The 19,971-nt window shown below is 56.6% G+C and overlaps 3 protein-coding genes across 4 annotated transcripts; 1 reads left to right on the top strand and 2 right to left on the bottom strand.

Moving 5' to 3' along the window:
* Window positions 1-247: 247 nt before the first annotated feature.
* On the bottom strand, window positions 248-9,014 carry YJEFN3 (YjeF N-terminal domain containing 3). Of its 2 annotated transcripts, XM_007195409.3 has the most exons (6): window positions 8,622-9,014; window positions 4,494-4,602; window positions 2,511-2,621; window positions 2,161-2,274; window positions 1,931-2,081; window positions 248-484 (listed from the first exon to the last, which is right to left on the bottom strand). In XM_007195409.3, exons 1-6 carry the CDS (start codon window positions 8,738-8,740, stop codon window positions 279-281), a joined length of 810 nt encoding a protein of 269 aa, XP_007195471.1. In that variant the 5' UTR covers window positions 8,741-9,014; the 3' UTR covers window positions 248-278. The 2 variants fall into 2 exon arrangements, with proteins under 2 accessions (XP_007195471.1, XP_057397526.1); XM_057541543.1 differs by lacking the exon at window positions 2,511-2,621.
* Window positions 9,015-9,285: 271 nt separating this feature from the next.
* On the bottom strand, window positions 9,286-17,012 carry NDUFA13 (NADH:ubiquinone oxidoreductase subunit A13). Its single transcript, XM_007195408.3, has 5 exons — window positions 16,867-17,012; window positions 11,599-11,677; window positions 10,165-10,236; window positions 9,697-9,766; window positions 9,286-9,479 (listed from the first exon to the last, which is right to left on the bottom strand). The coding sequence occupies exons 1-5, from the start codon at window positions 16,958-16,960 to the stop codon at window positions 9,360-9,362; spliced, it is 435 nt and encodes a 144-aa protein (XP_007195470.3). The 5' UTR covers window positions 16,961-17,012; the 3' UTR covers window positions 9,286-9,359.
* A 96-nt stretch (window positions 17,013-17,108) lies between these two features.
* TSSK6 (testis specific serine kinase 6) lies at window positions 17,109-19,482 on the top strand. The gene has a single exon (XM_007195421.2). The coding sequence runs from the start codon at window positions 17,817-17,819 to the stop codon at window positions 18,636-18,638; it is 822 nt and encodes a 273-aa protein (XP_007195483.2). The 5' UTR covers window positions 17,109-17,816; the 3' UTR covers window positions 18,639-19,482.
* The last annotated feature ends 489 nt before the right edge of the window (window positions 19,483-19,971 follow it).

Raw genomic sequence — 19,971 nt, forward strand, 5'->3', positions numbered from 1 at the left:
ATTCTGTTGGCTTTAGGCCACCCTGAGCAGCCTGGAAATCCCACCCTGAATCTACCCTCCACTCTTCTGGCTCGTTTTCTCCGAGGCCAGCGGGAAGTCCCATTTACTTCTGCCCTCCATCCCTCCCGCCTTGGGGCCACCAGGGGACCGGTGGGAAGTTCCTCCCTGAGCTTCCCCACCCCCGCGCCAGACCCCGCGCACAGAGGAGGCCCAGGCGAGGTGGCGGTGGTACGTGTGTTTATTGGCGCGGGCCCAAGCCGCGTGGGCACGGGTGGCTGTCAAAGCGCCGCGATGCAGTCGGTGCCCGTGTACCCCGGTAGGCGCAGAGCGAACTTTCGGCGCACGTCGTCGGGCACGAACCTGCCAGCCACGAAGTGGTGGCGCCCGGAGAAGCGGCCGGCGCATTGCTTGGGCGCCGCCAGCGATACGAGCACGTCGGGTCGTAGCCCGTCCTCGGCGTCGCCGCCGGTCTCTGGGTCCCAGCCTGAGGGAGGAAGGATGGGAGGCGGGGATCAGGAGCTGGAAGGGGTGCTGGCTGTCAGACAAGAGACCTGCCGCCCCATCACCCACTTCCCCTTCCCCATCAGACACAGCCTCTGCTCTGACCCGTGAGTTTGGTCAGACCTGCCTCCCATAAAACTGAGCCTCTGCCCTCAGGCCAGTTTCTCCCCGCTCCTTGGAGATGTTTCCCTCCTCCTCTGACCAGAGCTTCTGCCCTCATACTTGTCTACCTCTGCTCCCATCTTGCTGCCCAATCTTCCTCCTCCATCTGACTCAGCCTCCGCCTTCAGACGACCTCATTTCTACCTGCTGCCCTTTCCCAATCAGACCTATGCGTCTGCCTTCTGACCTGGCGTCTGTCTCTATACCTCCCTCCCTATCAATCCTGAGCTCCCCTACTTAAACTAAAGTCTCTTTCCACCCAGACCTCCCAGCCTCCTCCCAGATCCCCACTCTCTACTCAGGGGACAGACTTGCCACCATCCGCAGGCAAGCCTCCCCCATCAGACCTGTCTCTTTGCCCCAGGTTCTTGCCTCTGACAAGATGTGGCCCCCGCCCCTCCCAACTTGAGCAGCCATCCTCCTCCCTCTGACTAGAGACTCTTCCCTCTGACCTGACATCCCTGCCTTCACCTTCAGACTAGATCTTGCCTTTTGACTTGGCAGGACCCTGCCCCCTCCCTCATTGGGTTGTAGCCTCTGCCATCCCTCAAATGAGCCTCCACCTTCAGACTAGGGGCCTTGCCTTCTCTCCTCCCTCTGACCTGTCTGGGGCCACTAACTAAAAGCCTCCTCCCTCTGACTTTAATCCTTCCTTCTCTGACCCTAGCCTCCACCCTCAGACTAGGGGCCACTAATAATCCCTCCTGACCTAACAGGGAGACCCTCTCTGTCCAAGGCTATCTGTTCAGACATGAGCTTGCAGTCTGTCCCCTCAGACCACCTCCTCCCTTAGACACCACCCCCAGCTCTGTGGCATCCTGCTGGTATGACCCCGGGGTCTTGTAATCCGGGTGATGTCCCCCTGAGTCTGGCCACCCCCACGGAGGGTCTGGCTGGCCAGCAGCTGTTTGTTCCGTTCTGCCCATTGCCTAATGGCTCCAACAGGCCTGGGGCGGTGGCCAGGATGAGCGGGGCCTTTGCCGAGTGAGCTCACGTCTGCCCCGGGTGACTGGGCCAGGGTGGGCAGCGGGCACACTGTGCTGGGTGTAGGGGGGAGGGGACCCAGGGTCACATGGGCACCAGCCTGGGTATTCCCCATCCGAGGGATGGACATGACCCTCAGCCTCACCCAGAGTGCAGGATCCATCCATGCTGGGGAAACTGAGGCTCAGAGTGGGCAGACAGGCTGGGACCACCAGAAGCCAGGGTACAGGGGCCTCCACCCAAGCCCTCCAGGTCCTCATGCCCCCCGCTCCACCTGACATGCCTGAGGGAATGTCCAGGCTCACGAGGGGGATGGACAGTAGCTTGAGCGTGGCCAGCGCACGCATGCAGGGGCCCCCGACCTTGCCCGGCTCCACACCGGGGCCCAGCACGGCGTCCACCACCAGCCTGTAGGCGTCGTTGATGAGCCGGACCTGGAAGGGCAGGCAGGGTCAGGGGTCGATCTTGGGGCACTGTCCCCCACCAACCCCCTCAGTTGCCACTCGAGCTGACCTCCGTGGGCAGATAGGACAGGAAGGGGATGTCCATCTTCTCACACTGGGTAGTCAGGTCGCGGTGCAGCGGGTCCAGTGAGCGAGTGGGGTAGAAGATGGTTGGTTCGTACTCCTGCGGGGAGTGGGAAGGGGTCAGCACTGGGGCCCTCCCAGGCTCCCCACTGGGCCTCTGCCCCCAGATCTGGGTACCAGGCAGCAGACACTGCCTGGCACAAGCACTGGGCATATTCTGTAACCTGACATGCCTCATCCTCCCCCTGGGACACTAATAAGAGGAGGAAGCAATTGTTTTTCAAGGATGGGTTGGGAGTGTGACCCTGGGAGGCCAAGGAAATCCTTGCTACTCACAAACACCCGCAGGTGCCGGGCACAGACCAGCCCCACTGCCCCATTCTGCTCCGGGCCGCACACGACTAGCACCGTCCTCTGCTTCCGGGAGTGGGCAGGCAAAGGGAACACCTGGCAGGGGCACAGCAAAGGCAAAGGCATGGCGTTCGGAACTTCTCCTTACTCCAGTGGGGAAACTGAGGCCTGGAGTAGAGGATGGGATAGGGCTTGGGCCTGGAGGCAAGAGGACAGGACAGGAGGAGAGGGGCCAGGGCCTCTGGGGGCCTCAGTTTCCTTGTTGGAGACCCAGAGTCCTTGCCTCAGGCTCTGCCAAGCCCAAGCAGAAAAACGTGCCTCCTGCCACGACCCGAGCCCAGAGTGCGGTTTGTTTATTCTCGGCCTGAGTTGCAGACATTCTTCCACCTTTTTCCACCGCAGTGGCTGCCCCTCCCCCCGCTCATGTTTCCAGGCCTCTGTCCCTCCGTCCCTCCCGGAGGCCCCAAAGCTGGGGGCAGTAGGGGAGGGGGGTATTTTTCCAACGCGCCATACCCTGTCTCTCTCCGTCCGTCCCTCTCCGTTGGCCTCTGTCTTCACCTCCCTGTCTTTCTCTCTGTATCTCTCAGACTCTCTACATGTCTCTCCTCAGATGAGACGTGTCTCTCGTTTCTGTCTTCGCCTCTGTGTCTTTCTCTCGGTCTCTGTATCTCTCAGACTCTCCTCTGTGTCTCTGTGTATCTCCCTCTCTTTTAACGCAGAAGCTAAGAGTCTCAGGCCTACCCTGACTCTCTGCTTGGCCTCAGCTCACTCTCCTTCCCCAGACTCTATCAAATGGGAGTAACAATGGCTCCGACAGGCTTGTGGGGTCTCTACCAGGCCCAGGGTGGCTCCAGGGGGCCCAACTATAACCTCCAACCACACAGAGGGAAAGTTATTTCCTTTTTGAGTCTCCTCCCCAGGGCCTCAGCAAGGTCCTGACCCAACCTGGTCCTACCTATGACCCCACCACGCCATGCCCAGAGCCCCAGACCCGCAACCAAGTCGGGGAGAGTGATAACGTCCAGCTGGCTAGGACCGAGGGGGCCTCTGGACAAACACAGAGCTTTCAGCGCAAAAACTGGATGGTTGGTCATCAATGGCCAGGCGTGAGTTAACTACACTGAGTTTGCTTTTGTGGCTTTGATTTTCATTGTTCTCTTTTCCTCTGAGCATCTCATTCAGGATCTGTTTCACTTGGAACTAGCAACATTTAAGTTAAAAGACAATTGAGTCCACATAAAGAAAGATACTAAGTTTTTTAAAAAATATACAGTGGTAATAAGAAGAGGAGGAAGAAGGGGAGGTAAAGGAAAAGGGTTACCTGCTGGAGCCCTGACTCAATCAGGCACTTTTCTAAGGCATTTGTGTTTATTAATTGGTGTCAGTTTATTACCCTTTTTCAGAGGAGGAAACTGAGGCCCAGCGTGGTTTGGCAACATGACACAAAACACTGGACAGTAGTATCGTCATTGCTATTATTCTTGCATCTCTTGCAGGCACCTCGAGGCCTGGGGGTTTGCTCCAGAGCCAAACATAGCTCTACTTCCAACCCCCCAGGGCCCTGTGCAGACCCTTCCCCACCTCTGGGGCTCAGTTCCCCCACCTGTGGCTGGGAGTTGTTTGCGGGTGCTCAGACTTCAGGAACTGACGTCCCCTCTGCTCAAGACCCAGGAGGTGGCAGAGGCAGGCAGTCAAGGGCCCCAGACCCATCTCTGTGGTTGCCTCCACGTTTGTGGGGACCCCCGTCTCTGTCCTGACACTCAGCAACACCCTGGCCTGGGCCAGGGATGATCCTCTCTGGACCTCAGTTTCCCCATCTGAGTGATGCGCTGGGGTGGCCCCAAGCAAGCAGGGGCTTCTTGAGGGCAGAAATGACCATCCTGGCCATGGGGGTCATGCAGCTAGGCCTCCACTCTGGTGGGCTGGCCATCTGGTTGGGGTCAAGGTTGAGAATCAGGGGTCAGGTACCTTGGTCACAGCCACGGCACTAGCATGGCCGCACCACTCCACCAGCTGCTGCCGCCCGAAGCGATAATCTTCCAGCAGCTCCCGCTCCAGGGCAGCTGCCTCCGCTGTGCTGGGGGTCAGAGTGGGGAGAGATGCTCAGAGACAGAGAGATGGAAAGACTTAGAGACAGAGACTCAGCTGGAGCCAGAAATGTGCCACCAATGTTCCGAGCCAGGCCCGGATGCCACCCCCACCCCGTGCCCAGAGCCGAAGACCCTTCCTCAGTTTCCTCATCCATCACGCACACCGTTGAACGGAAGTCTGGAAGGCGGCAGGACTTTTGAGCACAAGCCTGAGGCGCGGGAGCCCTCTGGTGGTAGAAGAAGTGCATGGCAGTGCATGTTGGTTCTATTGCCCCAAAGCATGGGATATAGAGCCTCACCCAGATGCCCCCAGCCCCCAAGGCAAGAGGAACCCAGAGGGGGGAATAGAGCATGAAGGACTTAGTTGTTGGGGGTGACGCGTGGATTTCAGGCAGTGAAAACCACTGAAAGGATTCTAGGACACTGGAGGTTAACTGGACTGGGGGTGCCTGGGGGAGGTGGGTTTTAAAGGCAGCAGAGTTTTGTTTTGTTTTGCTTTGTTTTTTTGGCCACGTTGGGTGTTCGTTGCTGCGCAAGGGCTTTCTCTAGTTGCGGCGAGCAGGGGCTACTCTTCATTGCGGTGTGCAGGCTCCTCATTGCGGTGGCTTCTCTTGTTGCCGAGCACGGGCTCTAGGCGCGGGGGCTTCAGTAGTTGTGGCGCACGGGCTTAGTTGCTCCGCAGCATGCGGGATCTTCCCGGACCAGGGCCCGAACCCGTGTGCCCTGCATTGGCAAGCAGATTCTTAACCACTGCGCCACCAGGGAAGTCCAAGGCAGCAGAGTTTGATGGCTCACATGGGGAGGTGGATGTGGCGCCTGCAGCTATGAGACTCAGTGGTGGTCCCTCTTCAGGGACAGTGATAAAATTCAATAATTGTGGCCAGAGAAATGGAGCCAAAGTGCTTGAGGTGAAGCTCAGCCCCCAGCTCAGTGAGTGACTGAGGTCCGTCTCATCTCTCTGAGCCTTACTTCCTCCTTTGCAAAAGAGAAGGCAGGACAGGCTAATTTTCTAGGTCCAGTGCAAAATGCAAATGTGGGGCCCCTTGATCAATAATTATTAAGAATTTTAAGATGGTGATGGCAGAGCATTAAACCAAGTGTTGGGCCCTTCTAAGAGCAGGGCCCAAGCTGGCCTTGGTCTGGGCTTGGTGGCTACAGAGAGGAAGAGCTGGCTGGCATTGAGGACTGGAAGACGTTCCTCACTCCAGAATCAGGGGCTGGAGCAGCTGGGCAGGGTCTATAGCCTGATGCCAGCTTCCCGTAGCCAGGACCCCTTCCAGCTGGGGAACGGCACTTGCCCCCAGCTCAGCACACCCTAGAGTGTAATGATAATAATAATAATTGTTATTATGATAATTATTATCATTATTATTATTATTGTAAAAGGACCAGGCCCAGAAGAGTTGGAAGAACATATAACAACTCAGATAAATAAAATGGTTTGCCCAGAGTCATGTAGGAAGCAAGTTGGAAAACTGAGCCTTCTACCCTTGGTGTCTGTCTCCAGAGCCACGGATAGAGTGTGAGCAAAGCAGAGGGAGACCTACAGATCGGCAGAGGTTTGTTGGGATGAATCCTGAGGTTCCTTTTTTTGATTCTGTGAGCAGGAGACCACAACCTTCTAGCCAATTGTGCAGTGTGACCAGGCCAGGCAGCAGGAGGGGTGGAGGTGGGAAGCAAGCATTGCTATGCAATGGGGAGTCAGGGAGGGCTTCCTGGAGGAGCTGGCCTGGAGTGCTGTGGGAGGTAATCCAGGTGGCAAGAACAGTGAGGGCCAAGGACCTGTGGTGGAAATGAACTTGGCAGGTTCAAGGGACAGAAGAGAGGCAGAGAGAGCGAGGCTGAGAAACTTGGGCAGAAAGATACTTCAGGGTCCCACACAGATGGGGAAGATGGAGGCTTAGGGCAAGGTGACATGCCTTGTCACCCCAGCGAGCAGAGCCAGATTCAACTCCCAGGTGTCTGCGGCTGATGCTGCAGGAGGTTGAAGGACCGGGTGGGGAAACAGAGCTCATGGTGGGGCCAGATGAAGAGCGCCCCCAGGACAGGCCGGCCCAGCTCCCGGGAAAGAACGTCGAAGGAGCTTTAAGAATGTGGCAGGGCTTCCCTGGTGGCGCAGTGGTTAAGAATCCACCTGCCAGTGCAGGGGACACGGGTTCGAGCCCTGGTCCGGGAAGATCCCACATGCCACGGAGCAACTAAGCCCGTGTGCCACAACTACTGAACCTGAGCTCTAGAGCCCGCGAGCCACAACTACTGAAACCCGCGCACCTAGAGCCCGTGCTCCGCAATGAGAAGCCACCGCAATGAGAAGCCCACACACCTCCACAAAGAGTAGCCCCCGCTCACCGCAACTAGAGAAAGCCTGTGAGCAGCAACAAAGACCCAGCACAGGCAGGCAGGCAGGAAGAATATGGCTCATTCCTGTCTTCATCTTGTGACAGCTCTGTTGCCCCCGCAGGAGGGCTGGGGGAGGATCATCCATTCCTCCTCTTCTTTCTCTGTTCCAAAGCTTTGGCCTCTGGCCTCCACTTGGAACCTTATCTTCCTGCCTAACCGGTCACTGGAGAGATAACCGGGACTCCACAGGCAGAGGGCAGTCCAGGCTTAGAAGTCTGAGGGTAGGGGCAGCAGCTGCTCTGGGCAGGGGAGGGGATAGGGCAGAACTGTTATGGGACTGGGGAGCGGTGCTCAGTTTATGAGGGTGCCTCTTGCTTCTCCCAACCTCAGCCCCCAGATGAGAGGAGCTGTGAGGCCCTGCGATTTGCCCACCAGCCCCAGAAGGGGCAAAATGCTCCAGGAGGGGGCTTTTTAGAGATGAAGCTCTGAGGCTAGGGTGCCTGTGCCACACGCTCCCTGCTTTCTCAGCTCCATCTGCTTCTCTCCACCCTCGTGCCTCTGCCCACCAGCCCTTCATCATTGCTCACCTGGCTGCCGACTGCAGTCACATTCCCCCAAACTCAACACAAGCGGAGGGGGCTTTGAAAACTTGAACACCAGATTTCACCACCCCGTCCCAAACCTTCTTATGGGTCCCCAGTATTCAGAGAATATTCAAATTCCTCACCTTACTTACAGGCCCCCCACTATGTCTCCCATCTCAGCCTCCTCTCCCTGTGTTCCACTCCCACCCAACCCAACACACAGCACCCCATCACTCCTTAGTTGGCATCTGAGGGCCCCCCATCCCCCACACCAGGTGAAGTCACAGCTCCAGCTTCTAGAACATTTTCTTCCCCCTGCCTAGCATGTGCTGGGTCTCTCGCTGAGTCTGGACATCAGCCAGTCGCTGCACAGTATCTGCCTTGAGAAGAGGGGCTGAGTGGACAGTGGGCAGGTAGCCGCACAAAGGACTGTGGGGTCTGGTTTACAGTGAGGTCTACAGCCCTGCTTGGGGTCCCATGTCACAAGCGCTTAGAGAAGGACACAAGAGGATGACTTAGGACAAGGTGGAAGGCACAACCACAGCTGCCAGCTCCAGACCCCAAATTCATCAGCCCGCTGGCAAGTGGCCCATGTATTTAACAATCACTTTAGCCCTAGGGCAGCCAGCGGCTTCCCTCCCCAGGCTTCAGTTTTCTCCTCTGAACAAGGGGTTAGTAGCAGGTGCACTATCAAGGTGTGTGTGAGCATCTGAGGGGCTAAAAGAGCTCAGCTCTTCCCGGATGGGGGACAAGGGGCATGGGCTCCAGGGTCCCTGGGAAAGATGGAAAGGGGAGGCGGGCCCTGCTTAGGCTGTGGGTAACGGGGGGGGGGGGGGGAGCGACCAGTGGTGCTGATGAGTAATTCATGAGGGGCGGGCCTGCTGCAGATGCCGTTTCCCTGGCAACACAGCTTTGGAGGTGTTGGCAGCCGCAGGCTTAGTCTCTCCAGTGAAATGCGGGATGGGCCTGGGATTCTCCCCGCCCCCCATCCCGGCCATGCCGTTGCCTCTGATCTACAGCCCCTGGTTCCCCAGGCCCTCTTCCAGCCATGCCCCAGCCTCCCGTCCCTCTCCCCGGCTGACCTGAGGAAACACCGCTCCTCGGGCGCCTCCGCTAGGTCCGGGCCAGCCGCGCTGCTCATGGCGGAGGTGATCGGTGCGCACCGGCAGCCACCACCACCACCACAGCCTTTTAAGTGCATCCCTGGGCAGAGGGGGCGTCCTCTCTCCTCCCACCCACCGTGTGTCCGCCAATCAGGAGACGCCGCGAAGGCGCTGCGCACAGCCGTTGGTCGGTAGGTGCAAGTGGACTTAACCCCACTGCGCCAGCAATGCAGCTGCCTCAGAGGATGGCGGGAATCCCAGAGTTGCGAATATTGGCAGGAAAACAAAGTCTGGAGGGGCAGCGATGGGCCGGTTACCCCTGCTATGGGATCCTGGCCTGGGAGCGAGGGGACCCGCCTCTGCTGCGCCCCTCTCCACCCCGGTGCTCTCCTATGCAGGTCACCCACCTACCCCGTACCCAGGTGGAGAAGCCCCCCCCCCCCCCCCCCCCCGTCTGAAGGGGTTGGCTGCTGACAAGCAGGGTTTCAACAAAGGTAGGAAAAAGTCCAGGCATATTTTGGTAGCCGATGCTGAAGGGTGATCCAGGGGCCATCCCACTGGCATCTTCTGCTTAGTCCCTGCACCTCCTGTGACACCCCGTAGCCCCCAACCCCCAATCACTCAGTCACTAGGACACAGGCAGGCCAGTCTCCAGAGCGTTTATTCTCTCCTAGTGGGGAGGGAGTAGGGGTCCAGTGGTCTGAGGGGCACAGGCGCCTACGTGTACCACATGAAGCCATAGGTGGCACGGAGAATCTCCTCGTTCATGCGCAGCCCGTAGAGCTCGCCCATCGTGGGGGTCACCCAGCGTGTTGTGTGGAACACGGACTCGCCCACCTGCGGGGACAGAAGGGTATGGGTGGCGGCGCAGCTAACCCCTTAGGCCCAAGCAGCCTGCTGGGACCCCACCAGGCCTGGTAGCCACTGTGCCTACACCCAAAACTGCCTTCCCCTTCCGGCACTTGGCACCCACTACCCCTCTGCCCCAGGTTTTCTGTGGGAGGCTGCATTTCTGCAGTGGCCTAGACCCCCACCCTCCCTGCTGAAGACCCACCTTCCAATCCGGCACGTCCTTCATGATGATCGCCTCCTCCTCCAAGTTCTCCCGAAGCATCTGGAGAACCCTGCGGGGACAGGGTGGGAGGTGGGCGACAGGCCTGACCACCCTGAGGGGCCCCTGCCTAACAAACCTGCCAAACCTGTCCCTGCTCCACCTCCCCATCACCTCCTGCAGCTTTCAACCCTGCGCATGCTGACTCCTCTTCTTTCCTTTCTTCCACTGGCAAACTCTTACTGTCCTCCTGCCCGGCCCCAATGCCCCCTCCTCCAGAAGCCCTTCCATTCTCCCTCTTGGGTCTCTGCTGCAAATCAAGTTTGGGACCCTCTCCAAGGACGATGGCATCCCCTGGAGCCACGTACAAGGTCATGGCTGTCGGTCCCCATGTGTGTTCTGGCCTTATCCCACGCTGCAGGCTGCAGCACTCAGGCCTGTAACCTCCCGACCCTGGCCCCAGCGGCACACCTCCGGTCCTTCTCTGCCTGCAACAGAGGCATCAGTGCAATGCGGGCCTCGAAGTCCTCGATCTGCAGGCGCCTGTGAAATCCCAAAACCAACACTCAGATCAGACCATGGTGGGATGGGGGGCAGATGATGAGGCCCTTGGACATGCATTACCCTGGAAAGGGGTTTGGGGGAGAGGCAAGCAAGGGGGAAGGGCTTGGGCAGTGGGCTCTGCCCACCAGCAGCCTGAGACGGGGGATGGGGGGGGGCGGTGCATGCAGTTGACACAGGCGGCGTCAGTCCACAAGACTGCTGGCTTCACACTTTCTTTTCTGTTCAAAACTTTTTTTTAAATCCTAAAAATAGCCCGGGCCTGATGATTGCAGTGAACTGTGGGGAACGTTCATCATCGGGTTCTGGACTTTACAAAATCACATCCCTTTCACCACAAAATAACCATGGGGGGGCAAGCATCATGGGCAGCTCCTTTCTTCTCCCTGCTTTTTGGCATCTCCAAGCCACCAGCCCCACCTGTGCTGGGCGGCGTGGGGAGAGCGATGCCCAGTGATGCGGCCCAGGGGGTAGCCTCCGGCCCTGTCCCCTCATCACTAGGAATCTCACAGCAGCACAAGGAAGGGTCTGGGTGAACTTCAGCCCCCACCTCAACCCTCCCACCCCCTCCCCATCCCCCAGGACCCAGGGTAGCAGCCCTGCTCCAGGCTGCTGCCCTCACCACAGTCACACACCGTGGTTACTACTGGGTCCCTCTGGGAGACTGGGCCTGGTCTTGCCTGTCCAGTGTGGTGGCGCTAGCGTCCAGCACCCACCAGGTGCTCCTGAGTTCACTCAACAATGTTGAGCGCCCTCCACGTGCTAGGCCTTCTCCAGCACCGCCTGTGCTGGGGGTGGGCAAGCTCAAGGTGGGTGCTAAGGACACAGGACACAGAGTGGGAGAGGGTGGAGGGGCCCAGATCGTTGGGAGCCAATGAGAAGGAGCCACGTGGTGGGGCGTTGGGCAAGCTCAGAGGCGGCCAGAGTCCCAACCAAGGCCGTTGCAGACCTGGGTCCCTCAGGCCCTGTACGGCTGGCCCGGCCACTGTCTTGCACGATCTGCTTTTTAAGCCTTTGTATCATCATTACCTGGTCACCACCCACAAAAAGACAAAAACCCGCTAAGAGAGTGCATCACGGGCCTGTCCCTCCACCTCCACCTCTGCTATGCTAACGTGGACCCTCGGGTACCCAGTGGTGGAGGTCAAGGGCATCCAGTAAACATCTGGAGGCGAGCTTCTTGCTTACTAATCAGTCATTCCTTGAGGGTAAAGCCCAGAAATGGACTTGCTGTGTCAGGGCCTGCACTCCCTGAGGCCTGAGGAGTTGACAAGGCGCCCCGAGGTACACCAAGTCCACAGGCACACGTCCCCACGCTCCCCTCCTCACCAGCGCAGGGCCTACCTGCGTTCGCGGTTCCATTTCATCATGCTCCAGTACCCAAAGAGCAAGGTCCCGATGCCCACGGCGAACATGCTGTAGCCTGTGGGGAGAGGGGGCGCTGCTCAGCACCTGCACGTGGGACAGGCCACCTTGTCCTTTCTTCTCCTGAAGCATAACCCGCTCGCTGTGCAAATACTCCAGTAACATGAATGAGGGAGAAGGCAAAAGCCCTCATGAACCCCCTGCCAGAGATGGCCGGTACCATCTCTAATGCCTATTTGTTCAGACTACTTTTTTTTGTCTCTGTGGAAAGTCCACTGGCCCCCTCCCTTGGACACCCCCTCCCCCGCAGCTGCAGCCCACTCTTTATCCCATTCACCCACTCTGCGGGCAGGGACACCAGGCTGCGAGGCTGCTACACCTCTGCCCCCACGCCAGGGTTCCTGGAAGGTACAGGCCTGGCAGAGACTATGAGAGGGCCTGAGGGCCTAAATGTTTACGGTTGGGTGGCCCTGGCCCCGCCACTGCCTAGAAGGTTGTTTGGTTCCCTTCAGCCAGCTGGTCCCCATGGGGAAGGATGGTGTCCACGCTGCGTCCCAGCTCCACGGAGGTTCTGGCTGCCTGGGCCACCTCCCTGTGTGTTGCCCACAGGGGGCTGGATGGGGCTGCCGGAGGCAGGTAGTGCCCTGCAGGGGCTGCCTAGCCACCCCCTGGGCTCCCAGGTGCTGCTTCCTCCCGGCCCAGTGGGGTGGAGCCCCTTCCCGGGACCCCAGGAGACAGGCCGAAATGAATATTTACTGAGAACCCGTGGGCACCTGTGCTGTAATTCTGACAGGCCATGGGCCTGCTGGGGTCTTCAGGGAGGTCTGGACGCTTGGGGCCTGGCTGGGGCTGGCTCGTCCTGCACCACCTCATCTTTCAAGCCTCAGTCTCTCCTCTGGACAGAACTCGTGGTTGCTGGGATGAATTGACAAGCTCAGCCAGACCGAGCTCCATTTAACACCCAGTAAAGGACCGGCAAATGGTGGGTAAAGCCACTTCCTGGGACTCGTGGGGGGACAAAGTGGGGGCTCTTTCTTCTTCAGCTCGTCTCCAGCACAAGGCTCCTCTGGCACCTCTGTTGGACTCAGAGATAATGAGAAACTGGCTCAATTTTTTAATCCCTTTAGTTCAACCTGTTAAAAACATGAGCTCAGGGTAAGGCACCTCCACGTTATGGGGCACAAGGTAGCGAGGGCACCCTGGTTCCTGTGCTCAGAAGTAGGACCTCTCCTGAGAGGGCCGAGTGCCCAGGACCAGTCCCTAGTGCACCCATGGCTCTCCCACAATGGCTGACCACCTGCGTTGGGCACTCAACGTTCTTTCCATTGGGTGGGAGTGTTTCATCAGAGCTGCCCGTTATTTGCAACAGCTGCAGACAGGCCTGGGACTGCTTCTTCCGACCCAGCCCCAGGGAAATGACTGAGAGACTGTCTTTGTGAGGACCTCTTGCCCTCAACATTGGGCACCCATGTGTGGGCCCATCTGTAAGATAAATTCCAAGACTAAGGTAAGGTGGCCTTTAAGATGATGCAGCTCTAATTCATCTATTCCTCATTGACAGTGGTGAGGCTGAGGCCCCAGGCCCTCAGGGGGTGTCTGTGCCTCCAGAGCTGCCAGTCTGGTGGGAGAGGCCAACGAGGGGCACGCCCAGAAGGGGGTGCGGGCCACATGTAAAGAAGACCTAAATGAATAGAAACGCATCCTGTGTTCATGGATCGGGACTTAACATTGTTCAGATGGCAGCACTCTCCAAACTGAGATACAGATTCAGCAGTGCCCATCAGAATCCCAACCTTCCCGCCCCAGTCCCACAGAAATTGACAAGCAGATCGTGAAATTCATATGGAAATGCAAGGGACCAGAATAGCTGAAACCATTCTGAAAAAGAAGAACAAAGTTGGAGGACTCTTCAAACTTATCACGCAGCTGTGTGTACAAGACAGTGTGCCCTGGCATAAGGATAGACATGTACATTGATGGAACAGAGCTGAGAGTCCAGAAATAAACCCTCACATTTATGGTCAATTGATTTTGGACGAGGGTGCCAAGATAATTCAATGGGGAAAGAACAGTCTTTTCAGCAAATTGGACAACTGGATAGCCACATGCAAAAGAAGTGTGCTCCTTCCTCCCTCCATACACAAAAATTAACTCAAAATGGATCAAAGACCTCAATGTACTAAGAGCTAAAACATAAAACTCTTAGAAAACAGAGAAGTCATTCTCTGTGACCCTGGATAAGGCAATGGTTTCTTAGATATGACACCAGAAGCACAAGTGACAAAAGAAAAAATAGAATCGGACTTCGTTGAAATTTAAAACTTTTGTGCTGCAAATGACACCATCAATGAGCTGAAAAGACAACCCACGGACTGGAAGAAAGTATTTGCAGATCATATACCTGATAAGGGAATGGTATCCAAAATATATAAAGAACTCTTAAAACTCAATAATAAAATGATTAACCACCCAATTAAAAATGCATAAAGGATTTGAATAGAAATTTCTTCAAGGAAGCTATACAAACGGCCAATAAACACATGAAAAGATGTTCAACATTGTTAGTCCCTAGGGAAATGCAAATCAAAGCCACACTAGATACCACCTCACACCTACTAGGATGGCTAAAAATTTTTTAAATGGAAAGTAATTAGTGTTGTCCAGATGCAGAGAAATTCGAACTCCCGTACATTGCAGGTGGGAACGAAAATGGTACAGCCAATTTGGGAAGTCTGGCAGTTCCTCACAATGTAAAATGTGGAGTTACCATATGACCGAGCAACTCTACTCCACCTAAGAGAAAGGAAACATATGTTCACACAGAAACCTGTACAGGAATGTTCACAGCAGCACTGTTCGTAACAGCCAAAAGGTGGAGACAACTCAAATGCCCAACAAGTGGTAAATGGACACACAAAATGTGGTCCATCCGTACAAGAATATTATTCAGCCATAAAAAAGAATGAAGCACTGAAATACTACAACATAAGCATTAAAAACGTGCTGAGAAGTCACACAAAAAGGACACAGAGTGAATGATGCCATTTATATGAGAGGCAAATCCATAGAGACAGAAAGCAAATTAGTGGTTGTCAGGGGCTGGGAGAGAATGTGGAGTGACTGCTAACGGGTAGAGCATTTCTTTTTGGGGTGATGAAAATGTAAATTTAGATCATGGCGATAGTTGCACAACTGTGAATAGACTAAAAATTGGTGATCTGTACACATGAAATGGGTGAACTGTATGGTATGGCATGTGCATCTCAATAAAAATGTTAAAGATACCAGAAAAAAAGAAAGGGCCACTCGCTGGGTGCAGGTGGGAGTGGAGAGAGGAGAGCTGGGGGTGAGAGATAAAGGGAAAAGGTGGGGGTAGCAGTCACTTCGGTAGCAGCGTGGATTAAAGGCGGCCTGAGCCAGCTTGGCATGTTCTGGGATGTTGGCGCTGAGTGGGCCAGGCAGAGAAAAGGGAAGTGGGTGCCAGGCTTGGGGCCACGGTGCCTTGACAAGAGCAAGACTGATTGGGAGAGAGCAGCTGTGGATAAGGCTGGAGGACAGAGGATGAGGGCAGGGTGCAAGACAGACTGTAGGGCCTTTGCATTTACTGTTCCCTCTGCCTGGGGAAATCCTTTTCAGAGAGGTCCTTTCGCCCATTCTGGCTAAAGCAAGCCCCAGTTATCCTGGGCCTCGGCACTGACCACGATGGGAAATTATGGAGTGGAGTGTCTGTCTCCTCAGCTAAACAGTGAGCTCCTCAGGACACAGCCCAGCACCACGGATGCACTCAACAATTACTAAATGCAGGTACATAAACAAAGACCACATCCCAGAAAGGAGTGTGGTCTTATATTCCTCACCCCTCTGCAACCAGGAAAGACTGGGGTGGGTCTGTCTGTGCTGCAATGAAAGTTGGTGTCAAGGGCTGTGATGCGAGACCCAACCCCAATCGGTGGTATTTGAGGCACACGGGAGGCACTGCTGTATTATTAACTGGAAGAGGACCAGGATATGGGCGACATTTGTGACTTAAAAATGAAAGAGATGCTGACTGTGGGAAGCCCAGGGAGACCCAAGGGCTAGGGTCCTTCTGCAGCCTGGTCTGCAGCCTGGTCACAGAACTATCCATGTATAAACAGACCTCATGCCACACACCCGAGGAGTGCACTGACCTGGGTGTTAAGAAGAGACTCAGATCGCTTTATATTTGTTCAATCTAGGAATGAGTCTAGAGTCGAGTGCCCATGTGGTGCCAAATCTAGTCTGTAACCTGTTTTTGTACGTCCCTCGGGCTAAGAACACTTTTAGGTTTGCAAAGTTGTAAAAAAAAGCAGCAATAGTGGATAAAGACCATCTGGCAGAGAAAGCATGAAATATTTATCTGGCTCTTTACGGAAAAAGTTTGCCAACCTTTGTTCTGGATTACAAAAAAGCCAAGAAGGGGCGGGGGAAGACCTGAGTTTTCACCTGACAATAACTTTTCTACTGTCTGAATTATAACTTTTTTTTTTGAAACTATGCCCATGAATTTTTTTGCTTTTTAATTGAGGCATAATTTGCATAACATGCGCAGGGTTAAATGTAAAGTTCAATGACTTGCAGCAAAGTACTCATTCTTAACTCGTTTTACATTTTTTATATTTCTCTGATATCCTTGGGTGCAGAGTATGGGCGCCTTTTACTTTCTCACTTACATTTTTTTGTGTTGAACCCAATAAAAAAATTTAAAACGTTACTTAGAACCCCTGACAATTTTAAGAACACATAATTCTAGGATAGCCTGAAGTTGGGGGAGGAACCACTGCACATAACGTCTTTTTTTTTTTTCTTTCAGAACATCTTTTAAATTCCCTCGGTATTCCGGGTTTCGGCCCCAGCTTTGCTCTGGGTGGCCCTGTGGGGAGGTCGCATCCTCTCTCGGGCCTCAGTTTCCCCACCTGTGAAACCGAAACGTGGCGGAAGGCTCGCGGCGCGGGCTAAATTAACCTCAGTTTCATCAATTGTAAAATGGGAATAATTAACGGGACCGACCTCTTGGGCTGTTCCAAGGAGGCAAAGGGCTTAGTAAATGCTCGACAAACTGCAGCAGTTGTCGTTATTGTTAGTACTGAAGCTGTTGGGGATCCTGGAACTCCGCCTCCCGTCATATGGAGAGGGAAACTGAGGCCCGCTAGACTCCCCGGCGTCCCGACCCCGCCGCGGCGCCCAGAAGGCCCAGACCCTGACACCCCGGCGCAGGGCGACACTGACCCGACAGTCCCCGACGGGGAAGGTTCCGCTTGTAGTCGATAGGGCCGTAGCCCCCCAGCGGGGGCATGTCCTGCTTCACCTTCGACGCCGCCATGCTCACAGGACCCTGCACTTCCGGTCGCGAGAGGAAGTTACGCAACGGCGACCAACGCCATGATGAGTGTGGCGGAAGCTGCCGCGCCGGTCTCGGACCCGGCTGCAAAACCTAGGGCGCTGGTGCACTTACCTACCCCAGTGCTTGGGAGAGCTCGGATAGCTGGGCCCGCGATCGACTGCACGCCCCCAGCTGCGGCCGTAGAGTCCTTATTTTCTCTTCTCCCACATGGGGCGTGGCTCAGTCGGTGTCAAAGCCTGCAGCCCGTCCGGTCGCCAGAGTCCTTGCACCAAAGGACCACCCATTCACCTTCCCTCTGGGGCGATGTGCAGGCCAGTTAGAAACCTCAGGCTCCCGAGGGAGCCAGGTCTCTTCCTCATTTTCTCCCCCTCGGGGGGCCCTGTGGGCAGCCCAGGGCTCCACAGGGTCAGGGCTGAGTACACGAAGTTGGGGGACGGCTGCTACTCAGATTCGGACTCATGAGGAGCCGCCCCAATCCCAGGCACGGATTCCACTCCCGGTGGTGGTCGGGACGCCTTGCTAGTGTCCTCTCATAGGGAACTGGACCATTCAGAGTTATTATGAGTCACAAAGCCCTAGGGCTTTGGGGGGCACCACGGGGCGGGGTCTGGGCCCCACCCGCCCACCCCGAGGCGGGGTGACGCTCGTGGTCACTTCACAAGGCAGAAATTGTTACCTAGGCAATAAAGGGCACCGCGGCGGTGGGGGCCCGGGAGTGGGCACATGGGGGTGCGGTTGTGCAGGTGCCAAGCGCCATGGGTTAGGCCCGAGATCGGAGTCCGGCCGCCCACCGACAGCAGCCGCCTCCTGCTCCCCACGAGCCCCAGGCGCCACCATGTCGGGCGACAAACTTCTGAGCGAACTCGGCTATAAGCTGGGCCGCACGATAGGCGAGGGCAGTTACTCCAAGGTGAAGGTGGCCACGTCCAAGAAATACAAGGGCACGGTGGCCATCAAGGTGGTGGACCGGCGGCGCGCGCCGCCAGACTTCGTTAACAAGTTCCTGCCACGCGAGTTGTCCATCCTTCGGGGCGTGCGGCACCCGCACATCGTGCACGTCTTCGAGTTCATCGAGGTGTGCAACGGGAAGCTGTACATCGTGATGGAGGCGGCCGCCACCGACCTACTGCAGGCCGTGCAGCGAAACGGGCACATCCCCGGGGGGCAGGCGCGCGACCTCTTCGCGCAGATCGCCGGTGCTGTGCGCTACCTGCACGACCACCACCTGGTGCACCGCGACCTGAAGTGCGAAAACGTGCTGCTGAGCCCTGATGAACGCCGCGTCAAGCTCACCGACTTCGGCTTCGGCCGTCAGGCGCATGGCTACCCCGACCTGAGCACCACCTACTGCGGCTCGGCCGCCTACGCGTCGCCCGAGGTACTCCTCGGCATCCCCTACGACCCCAAGAAGTACGACGTATGGAGCCTGGGTGTCGTGCTCTACGTCATGGTCACCGGGTGCATGCCCTTCGACGACTCCGACATCGCCGGCCTGCCCCGGCGTCAGAAGCGCGGCGTTCTCTACCCCGATGGCTTCGAGCTGTCTGAGCGCTGCAAGGCCCTAATAGCCGACTTACTGCAGTTCAGCCCGTCGGCCAGGCCCTCCGCGAGCCAAGTAGCGCGCAACTGCTGGCTGCGTTCGGGGGACTCCGGCTAGAAGCCGGGGCTCCCACCATTCCCGCCGCCCCGAGCACTGCGCACGCGCAGCGGACGCGCAAGAAGCGCGCTTCCGGAGTTCCGCGAAGCCGCCGCGCGCCGTTGCGCACGCGCCCTTTCCCTTTTTCCACTTCGACGCCGAAGGCGGCAGTCGCCCCCGTTTGGAATTCAGCTCGTCCGCTACGATCCCAAGAGCAGAAGGGCGCGTGCGCTTCCTCGGTTCCCCGAGAGAAGGCCCCGGGAAGGGGCTGGACGAGAGGAGAGGGAAACGTTGCCCCCGTGCGGAATGAGCGACCGCTACGCGGCGGGCAGTGGCTGCTTGGAGAAGCTGCTGGCGAGCGGACGCGCGCGGAGGGCGTCTGTCCACAGCCAGCCGCGCATGCCGGTGAGGGACGGCGCGCTCCAGGCGCTGCCCCCCTTGGAACTTGCAATAAACTCGCTCTTTCTCGCACCTGGCTCTAGCGACGGCCCCCTTTTACTGGGGGGAGGGGATCGCTCCCCGGGAGAAGGCAGGCGCGGGCGCCCCATTTTAGAGAAAGGCTTGTGGAGGTTCTTGCTACAGGTCTGAAAAGGGAGTTGGAAAGATTCGAACCCAGACCTTTCGGGCTCCCCATCTTGGGCAGACTCGAAGGGGCTTTGGAGTCGTCCCCGGCGTCGTAATGGTCCTGGGAATGGAGGTCCTGGACTAGGGAGCAAGAACCCCAGCACCCTTCTGGTGTTTAAGGATGGAACAGCAAGGGGCGGGGGGCGCCTGTCCCTACAGAAACAGCATTTGCAAAAGAGGAAATTGATGCCCACACCGGTATCACTTGCCCAAGAACAGCCAGGATTTGCACCCAGATATGTCTGAAGTGGGGTGGGAAGGTGGTGGAAGCTCTCCCTAGTGAGGGTCCCTTCCTTGGTGAGGGTAAGAGCCTCGGGGGAGAGTCGAGGGTGGGGCATTTGTCTGACGGGTTCATTCTGTACTCTGTCATTCATGCATTTTTTTGAGCGCCTGCTGTGCGTGCCAGGCTCTGGGACTCAGCCAAATGGCTTGGATTCATCCCTGCTGTCAGTGAAGGGAGCAAGTGAAAAGTAAAATAAAAGAATGGAGTGAAAATAAAATAATTGTAGGTTGTTGCTAAATGCCAGGTGGGGGTGAGCAAGGAGGGACTGACGGGAACGACATTTGAGCTGAGCCGGGAAGGAATCAAACAAACACTGGAAACAGCAAAAGCAGTGTTCCAAGTGTTCCCAAGACAAGATGGAGCTGGTGTGTTTGAGTAATGCTAGGAACTCCTGTAGCTGGAATGGAGGGGGAAAGGAGGTGGAGAGGTAAAAGGTGTGTGTCTGGT

This window comes from Balaenoptera acutorostrata, chromosome 2, assembly GCF_949987535.1.
Source record: "Balaenoptera acutorostrata chromosome 2, mBalAcu1.1, whole genome shotgun sequence".
Lineage (NCBI taxonomy): Eukaryota > Metazoa > Chordata > Mammalia > Artiodactyla > Balaenopteridae > Balaenoptera > Balaenoptera acutorostrata.

Bases quoted from the DNA above. Each gene is read 5' to 3' on its own strand.
- TSSK6 (XM_007195421.2), top strand. From the start codon at position 17,817: ATGTCGGGCGACAAACTTCTGAGCGAACTCGGCTATAAGCTGGGCCGC.
- NDUFA13 (XM_007195408.3), bottom strand. From the start codon at position 16,960: ATGGCGGCGTCGAAGGTGAAGCAGGACATGCCCCCGCTGGGGGGCTAC. The intron at 9,767-10,164 runs GTGTGCCGCTGG...CTGTCCCCGCAG, and splicing joins CAGGCAGAGAAGGACCGGAG to GGTTCTCCAGATGCTTCGGG. The intron at 9,480-9,696 runs GTGGGTCTTCAG...CTGTCCCCGCAG, and splicing joins AGGACGTGCCGGATTGGAAG to GTGGGCGAGTCCGTGTTCCA.
- YJEFN3 (XM_007195409.3), bottom strand. From the start codon at position 8,740: ATGCACTTAAAAGGCTGTGGTGGTGGTGGTGGCTGCCGGTGCGCACCG. The intron at 2,622-4,493 runs GTACCTGACCCC...TGCCCCTGCCAG, and splicing joins GTGCCGTGGCTGTGACCAAG to GTGTTCCCTTTGCCTGCCCA. The intron at 2,275-2,510 runs GTGAGTAGCAAG...CACTCCCCGCAG, and splicing joins CCCGGCACCTGCGGGTGTTT to GAGTACGAACCAACCATCTT.